The 7,609-nt window shown below is 67.3% G+C and overlaps 1 protein-coding gene across 1 annotated transcript; it reads right to left on the bottom strand.

Moving 5' to 3' along the window:
- Window positions 1-531: 531 nt before the first annotated feature.
- Window positions 532-6,609, bottom strand: ELP5 (elongator acetyltransferase complex subunit 5). Its single transcript, XM_045000653.1, has 8 exons — window positions 6,545-6,609; window positions 4,194-4,254; window positions 3,856-3,936; window positions 3,442-3,668; window positions 2,769-2,962; window positions 2,364-2,462; window positions 1,585-1,685; window positions 532-1,256 (listed from the first exon to the last, which is right to left on the bottom strand). Exons 1-8 carry the CDS (start codon window positions 6,594-6,596, stop codon window positions 1,148-1,150), a joined length of 924 nt encoding a protein of 307 aa, XP_044856588.1. The 5' UTR covers window positions 6,597-6,609; the 3' UTR covers window positions 532-1,147.
- Window positions 6,610-7,609: the final 1,000 nt, after the last annotated feature.

Here is a 7,609-nt window from a genome sequence, read left to right as displayed (position 1 = left end):
TTCTGGGGTACAAGCCCCCCAGTGCACTGAGGACAGATGGAGCGTGACTGGGCTGGATGAGGTTTGCCCTCTGCCAGGGACAGAAGGGGATCCCCCCCCTAAAGTGCTGGGGGTAGCGGCCACCACCCCCCTCCCTCCCCGCTCTTTGCTACCAAGAAACTCAACCTAGTGGTGGAGATGGGGGTAGAACCCAGGCGTCCTGGCTCCCAGCCCCTCCTGCTCTAACCCCCCAGCCCCCACTCCCCTCCCAGAGCCAGGGAGAGAACCCAGGCATCCTGGCTCCCAGCCCCTCCTGCTCTAACTCCCCAGCCCCCACTCCCCTCCCAGAGCCGGGAGAGAACCCAGGAGTCCTGGCTCCCACCCCTCCTGCTCTAATCCACCAGTCCCCACTCTCCTTCCAGAACCGGGAAAAGAACCCAGGAGTCCTGGCTCCCAGCCCCCCACCCTGCTCTAACCCACCAGCCCCCAACTCCCCTCCCACCGATCCTCCTCTCCCTCCACCAGCGTCGCTCCATCCACCATGCACCGCTATTAACGTGCTTCAGTTTCATTTCACCCCTAAACGAGGTTTATACCAACAAGGGCACAACAGGAGTTGTTGGGTGTTTTGGTAGGACCTACCACAATAAGGGAAGCGGCTAGTTTTAAAGGCATGGGGGCCTCTCTGGACTGAAGAGGGATGAGTCCTACCGCTACAAATTGAGAGGGGAGTTCCAATCCAGCCCCATGGCAAGGACTGGCTGGCTCAGGGGGGCAGGGAATGGGGCAGGGGCCTGTCCCCTCTAGGGGGCGCTAGTGCCCATCCACCCTTCCTTTATGGAAGTCTATTCCCATGCCATGGCAGGGGGGGGGGTAGGGATGGTGTTGGGGGGGCTGGCATGGGTGCAGTAGGGAGGGGGCGCTCAGCCCCCACTTCTCACCGGACAGATACCAACCCCATCAAAAGCCCACTGGCCCCATTCCGGGCCACAGACACAGCCCTGGGCGGGGACACGCGGCCGCGCTCCTGGGTAGCTCCCCACACAGTGGCGCCCAGGTCGGGCTCTGTCACAGATCTCGCTGAAGGTCCCGCCGGGAGGCACAGATCCAGGGGTCCATTTGGGGGCGGGGGGGGAGCCCCACACATCCCCCGCCCCCTACTCAGTTTTCACACGTCCAGGTCGTCGTCCGGATCCTCTTCGTCCAGGTCGTCCGCGGCGTCCGGTTCGTAGTAGATCTTCCCGCCACTGGTCGAGGCCTCCAACAGAGACGACTTCCTACCACAGGGAGGGATTTGGGGTTGGGGGGGGGGGGGTCAGCTCCCACGGAACTAGAGATCGGGGGGCGGGGGGCAGAGGAGGGATGGCTGGGGGGCAGGATGGGTATCGGGAGGATTCAGAGGCAGGGCAGAGAGACCGGGGGTGGGGGTCCAGGGGGCGTTTTCCGGCAGGGGTTGTCCAGAGGGCATCTCCCCTGGGGGAGGGTGCAGAGCAGAGGGAGTTGATGGGGTATCCCCCCGCGGGGGTGCAGAGCGGAGGTGGGGGGGCGTCTCCTCTGGGGGGGGGGTGCCGAGGGGAGGCGGGGGGGGGCATGCACCCCACTCACTTTTGGGCGCTGAAGTGGAAGGGCAGCGGCATCCCGTCCCGGGCCCGGCGCTCCGTGTCCGACAGCCGCAGGTTGAAGGTTAGGTTGGCGGCGGGGTCCACCTGGCGGGGGGGGGGGGGGGAGATGCCCGTCACACACACTGCTGGGGGCCCCCCCCCCAGTATGAGTCACCCCATGGGGTCACCTCCCTCCATGGGGGGACAGCTTGGCTAGAGGGGGCCCGCAGCGGAGATAGGGGATCGCTGCAGAGCCCCCCCCGCCCCCAGACAGCCCCCCCAACCCTACCCCTCAATCAGTGCCCCCAATAACCCCAACACCCCCTGCCCCACAAACCCCCACTACCCTGTCCCTGAACCGGCACCCCCAGATCCCCCCCATCCCAAGACACCCCACAACCCCAACCAGCACCCCCAGGACCTCCAAATCCTCCCATCCCCCAAATCAGCACCCCCAGTCGGTGTCCCTGGGAGGTCCAGTTCCCGCCCCCCACTCTCTGCTGGCCCCCCGCCCCGAGATCCCTGACCCCACCCAGCCCCTCAGATCTCTGCTAACTCCCACGCCCCTCACCTGTGAGATCTCCATCCCACCCCCCTAACCTGCCCCCCAAGACCCCCTCACCTTACACCCCCCCCAGTGCAGGGGGGGCAGCTAAGCTTGGATTTCGAAAGGAACAGAGTTTGGGGTGCTCTGGTGTCCAGATACCTGCGGATCCCCCCACCCCACTGCTGTGTAACCGCGGCCCCCCAGCTCCATAAGGAAAGGGAAGGGGGGGGTCATACCGTGGAGTGGGGGTCGGCGTCCTCATCGCGGGGCACGCTCCCCGTGGGCTCCCCAAGGGCTTTTGGGGTGAAGCCGGCCAGGACGGTGAAATATTCCTCCTGTGTGGGGGGGGAGGGGACGAGGATGAGACAGAACCAACCCCCCCCAGTTTGGCACCCGCTGCCCCCCACTGCTGGCCCCCCAGCCTCAAAGGGGGGCTGTCGCCCCTTCCATACAACTCCCTTCCCACTGCCCACCCAGCTGGTAAGATACCCCGACCCGTCCGAGACCCCCCTCCCCTCCATAACTCCCCCACTGTCCTTTCATCTGGGGGGGTCATTGCCCCCCAATATCCACCCATCACCGCCCTGCCCTCCCCCCCCACACACACCCCGATCTGGGCGTCTCCGCCTGCCTTCCCCCACCTTTTTCAGGACCTTCCCGGTCCCCTTACGCTGCAGCATGGAGGCCAGACGGGGGGCGTCCCCCCCACTCCCCATGCCCTCGGGGGCCGGCCCCACCCCCACCACGGCTCGGGCCAGGGAGCGGAGGGTCTCCACCAGGCCCGGGGGGTGCAGGTCTTCGTGCAGCAAGGCCAGGATCCTCGTCACCCGCAGACCTGAGCGGGGAGGGAAGGGAGAGGTCAGACACCCCCACACCACCCAGAGCTGGGGAGAGAACCCAGGAGTCCTGGCTCCCAGCCCCCCCGCTCTGACCCACCAGCCCCCACTCCCCTCCCAGAGCCGGGGAGAGAACCCAGGAGTCCTGGCTCCCAGCCCCCCTTGCTCTGACCCACCAGCCCCCACTCCCCTCCCAGAACCGGGGAGAGAACCCAGGAGTCCTGGCTCCCAGCCCCCCCTGCTCTAACCCACCAGCCCCCACTCCCCTCCCAGAGCCAGGGAGAGAACCCAGGAGTCCTGGCTCCCAACCCCCTGCTCTAACCCACCAGCCCCCACTCTCCTCCCAGAGCCGGGGAGAGAACCCAGGAGTCCTGGCTCCCAGCCCCCCCTGCTGTAACCCACCAGCCCCCCCTCCCCTCCCAGAGCCGGGGAGAGAACCCAGGAGTCCTGGCTCCCAGCACCCCCGGGGAGTCCACACCTGCGCTGGCAGCCGCCCTCGGGATCCGTCCCAGCGTCTGGCAGACGGCGGGCAGAGGCTGGCGCAGCAGAAGCCAGCTGAGCGAGTCCAGGACGACGGCGGCAGGTCCGGCGGGTCCCCGGGCCAGGCGCCCCGCCACCCCCAGCGCCGTGAACTCCTCCGCCCCGAAGCCCCCGGCCTCCCCGGTCCAGCGCAGGGGGTCCGTGAAGCCATCCTGATAACACAACCTGGGGGGGGGGAGGTCAAAGGTCAACCCAGGGAGTTCGTTATGGGAGGGGGCAGCTGTAACCGAGGCGCCGCTGCCTGAGTCTGCCGAGAGCCTGAGCCCGTTGCGTCAAGAGCGGGCAGCTACCCTGTGCCTCTGGCCCCACTTATTGGGGAGGGAGGGGTCTTGGCTGGGGGGGCAGGACTCACCGCACGGTCACGGCGGGGTCGAAGCCGGCCCGGAACTCTTCCTCGGGGATTTCGAAGCCGAAGACGTGGACGGATTCCCCCCTGGAAGCACAAAGGGGAGACGGGACAGGGATGAGCCACGAGCGTAGGGGAGCCGCAGGCCACAAGGGGGGCGCTGGGGGTCAAGGGGGCAAATTGTGGGTTATGGGGGGGGGGAGCACCCGGCAGCACCCCTCCTCCGCCAGGGGAAGGCCAGGAGACGGCAGGCCGTGTGCCGGCAGGGAGCGTGCGTCTCTCTCAGCCGCCCCACGGTGGGGGGGCCAACGGGGCTGCTGGGGAGGGGGGGGCGCTGCACCCACCTGTGCGCCGAAGCTGCCACAAAGGTCTTGAGCAGGCTGCGGCCCTCGCACGCGGCGGTGTCTGCGGGGAAAGGCCCCGGGGCCGGTGAGACGGGGATCGCTCTCCCCCCGCCCTCCCCCCCCCGTAGGGAAATACACAGACCCCTCTCCCCTTCCAGCTCCCCACAAGCCTCCCCCCCCCCCTGCCCAGCTCTCCCTGCTCCTCCCACCCCCCGGCCCTGCCAGGGTCCCCTCTGCTTCCCCCCGGCTCCCCCTCCCTCCCCAGCTCCCTCCTCCTCCTCCTCCTCTAAATCCCCCCTCGCCCAGGCTCCCCCTCCCCTCATTGCTCCCCCTCCCTCCCCAGCTCCCTCCTCCTCCTCCTCTAAATCCCCCCTCGCCCAGGCTCCCCCTCCCCTCATTGCTCCTCCTCCCTCCCCAGCTCCCCCCATTGCTCTTCCCATTGCTCCCTCTCCTCCCATTGCTCCTCCTTCCTCCCTAGCTCCCCCCCTTGCTCCCCTCCAGCTCCCCCCAACTCCTCCTCCTCCTCCCTCCCCAGTTCCCCTCCCCCACTGCTCCCCCTTCCTCCCTCCCTCCCCAGCTCCTCCTTCCTCCCCAGCTCCCCCTCCCCCATTGCTCCCCCTTCCTCCCCAGCTCCCCCATTGCTCCCCCTTCCTCCCCAGCTCCCCCTCCCCCATTGCTCCCCCTTCCTCCCTCCCTCCCCAGCTCCCCCTCCCCCCGTGCTCCTCCTTCCTCCCCAGCTCCCCCTCCCCCATTGCTCCTCCCATTGCTCCCTCTCCCCCCATTGCTCCTCCTTCCTCCCTCCCCAGCTCCCCCCATTGCTCCCCTCCAGCTCCCCCCAACTCCTCCTCCTCCCTCCCCAGTTCCCCCTCCCCTCATTGCTCCCCCCCGCTGCCCAGCTCTCCCTGCTCCTCCCACCCCCCGGCCCTGCCAGGGTCCCCTCTGCTTCCCCCCGGCTCCCCCTCCCTCCCCAGCTCCCTCCTCCTCCTCCTCTCTAAATCCCCCCTCGCCCAGGCTCCCCCTCCCCTCATTGCTCCCCCTCCCTCCCCAGCTCCCCCCCTTGCTCCCCTCCCCCCAGCACCCCCTCCCCATTGCTCCCCTCCCTCCCCAGCTCCTCCCATTGCTCCTCCTTCCTCCCTCCCCAGCTCCCTCCTCCTCCTCCTCCTCCTCTCTAAATCCCCCCTCGCCCAGGCTTCCCCTCCCCCCATTGCTCCCCCTCCCTCCCCAGCTCCCCCCATTGCTCCCCTCCAGCTCCCCCAACTCCCCCTCCGCCCGCCCCAGTTCCCCCTCCACCCCTGCTCCCCCTCCCCCAGTGCTCCCCCTCCCTCCCTAGCTCCTCTCATTGCTCCCCCTTCCTCCCCCCCTCCCTAGCTCCTCTCATTGCTCCTCCTTCCTCCCTCCCCAGCTCCCCCTCCCCCAGTGCTCCCCCTTCCTCCCTCCCTCCCAGCTCCTCCCACTGCTCCTCCCTCCCCAGCTCCCCCTCCCCCATTGCTCCCCCTCCCTCCCCATTGCTCCTCCTTCCTCCCTCCCCAGCTCCCCCCTTGCTCCCCTCCCCCAGCTCCCCTTTCCCCCATTGCTCCCCCTCCCCCCCAGTTCCCCCTCCCCCATTGCTCCCCCCTCCCTGCCCAGCTCCTCCCATTGCTCCCCCTTCCTCCCTCCCCAGCTCCCCCTCCCCCATTGCTCCCCCTTCCTCCCTCCCTCCCTCCCCAGCTCCTCCCATTGCTCCCCCTCCCTCCCCAGCTCCCCTTCCCCCAGTGCGCCCCCTCCCCCCTTCTCCCATTTATCCCTGTGCTTGCCCTCCCCCCCTGCTCCCCTTTCCCCCATTGCTCCCCCTCCCCCCAGCTCCCCTTTCCCCCATTGCTCCCCCTCCCTCCCCAGCTCCCCTTTCCCCCATTGCTCCCCCTCCCACCAGCTCCCCTTTCCCCCATTGCTCCCCCTCCCTCCCCAGCTCCCCTTTCCCCCATTGCTCCCCCTCCCTCCCCAGCTCCTCCCATTGCTCCCCCTCCCCCCCACTGCTCCCCCAACTCCTCCTCCCTCCCCAGCTCCCCCCTTGCTCTCCCCACAGCTCCCCCTCCCCCATTGCTCACCCTTCTTCCCCAGCTCCTCCCCTTGGTCCCCCTCCCCCATGGCTCCTCCTTCCTCCCTCCCCAGCTCCCCCTTTCTCCCCAGCTCCCCCCATTGCTCCCCTCCCCCAGCTCCCCTTTCCCCCATTGCTCCCCCTCCCCCATTGCTCCTCCTTCCTCCCTCCCCAGCTCCCCCCATTGCTCCCCTCCCCCAGCTCCCCCAACTCCTCCTCCCCCTCCCTCCCCAGTTCCCCCCTCCCTCCCCAGCTCCCCCCATTGCTCCCCCCTCACCCTGGATGAGGACGAGCCCCCCCGTTGACCCAGCCACCAGCTCGTTCAGCATGCCACCCCCTCCTCCCCCCGCCCCTCTGCGCCGGCGCCTCCCTATGACCTCACCGTACGGCGACAGTCCCTGCGCACGGAGCGGGAGGCCCTCCCCTGGGCGGCGCCATGTTGGGACGCAGGCGTCCTCCCCGCTGCCTGCTCAATAAAAATGGTGGGGGAGGGGGCGGCAACAGAGGTTTTAGGCAGCCCCTCATGACACCTTGGGGGTGGGGGGAGGGACGAGGTCTTCTCCAGTCGTTTTAGGGCTTCATTGGGGGGAGGTGTTTTTCAGGCACTGAGTTAGCCACCTCAACTGCCTCTTGGCCAAACTTCTGCCAACATGGAGGGATTTGGGGGTCAGCTTAAGAGGCCCTTGAAGCCCCATTGGCTGCATTGAGGGCTGGGCTCCGACCAAGGCCCCCAGTCCCATCCCAAAGGGGCAAGAGTCCCCCCTCGCCCCTCCCCCGCTCTTAAGCCCATATCCCAACATGGTGCCCATAAAAACAGTCCCACTTCGAGGACCCCGTCCATCCCGATCCTGCGCTACCCTCTCCTAGCCAACCCGGTGCCCCCAAGCTGGTCAAATCTCCCACTTCCCCCAGCCTTGTCTCCACCTCCATAGCCCCCATACAAGAATGACCCTACTGGGTCAGACCAAAGATCCATCTAGCCCAGTGTCCTGTCTTCCGACAGTGGCCAATGGCAGGTGCCCCAAAGGGAATGAACAGAGCAGTGAATCATCAAGTGATCCATTCCCTGTCGCCCATTCCCAGCGTCTGGTAAACAGAGGCTACGGCTACCATTCCTGCCCAGCCTGACTAATAGCCATTGATGGACCCATCCTCTGTGAACTTATCAAGTTCTTTGTTGACCCCTCTTATAATCTTGGCCTTCACAACATCCTCTGGCAAGGAGTTCCACAGGTTGACTGTGCGTTGTGTAAAGAAAAGACAGTGTGATGCACTCGCAAAAGAGGGTGTATGAACAGGCATGTCATACGCAAGACACGGGAGGCCGGTGTTCCACTCCGCT

The sequence above is a fragment of the Mauremys mutica genome, unplaced genomic scaffold (genome assembly GCF_020497125.1).
Source record: "Mauremys mutica isolate MM-2020 ecotype Southern unplaced genomic scaffold, ASM2049712v1 000557F_np12_obj, whole genome shotgun sequence".
Lineage (NCBI taxonomy): Eukaryota > Metazoa > Chordata > Testudines > Geoemydidae > Mauremys > Mauremys mutica.
The sequence above is the reverse complement of the archived record's forward strand: the minus strand, read 5'-3'. Positions and strand labels throughout refer to the sequence as shown.

What these genes read in the sequence shown, in the direction of transcription:
- ELP5 (XM_045000653.1), bottom strand. Translation starts at nt 6,596, where the DNA reads ATGCTGAACGAGCTGGTGGCTGGGTCAACGGGGGGGCTCGTCCTCATC. An exon ending in GTGGCAGCTTCGGCGCACAG is followed by an intron (nt 3,937 to 4,193) that starts GTGGGTGCAGCG and finishes TTGTGCTTCCAG; the next exon opens with GGGGGAATCCGTCCACGTCT. An exon ending in GAGGGCGGCTGCCAGCGCAG is followed by an intron (nt 2,963 to 3,441) that starts GTGTGGACTCCC and finishes CTCCCCGCTCAG; the next exon opens with GTCTGCGGGTGACGAGGATC.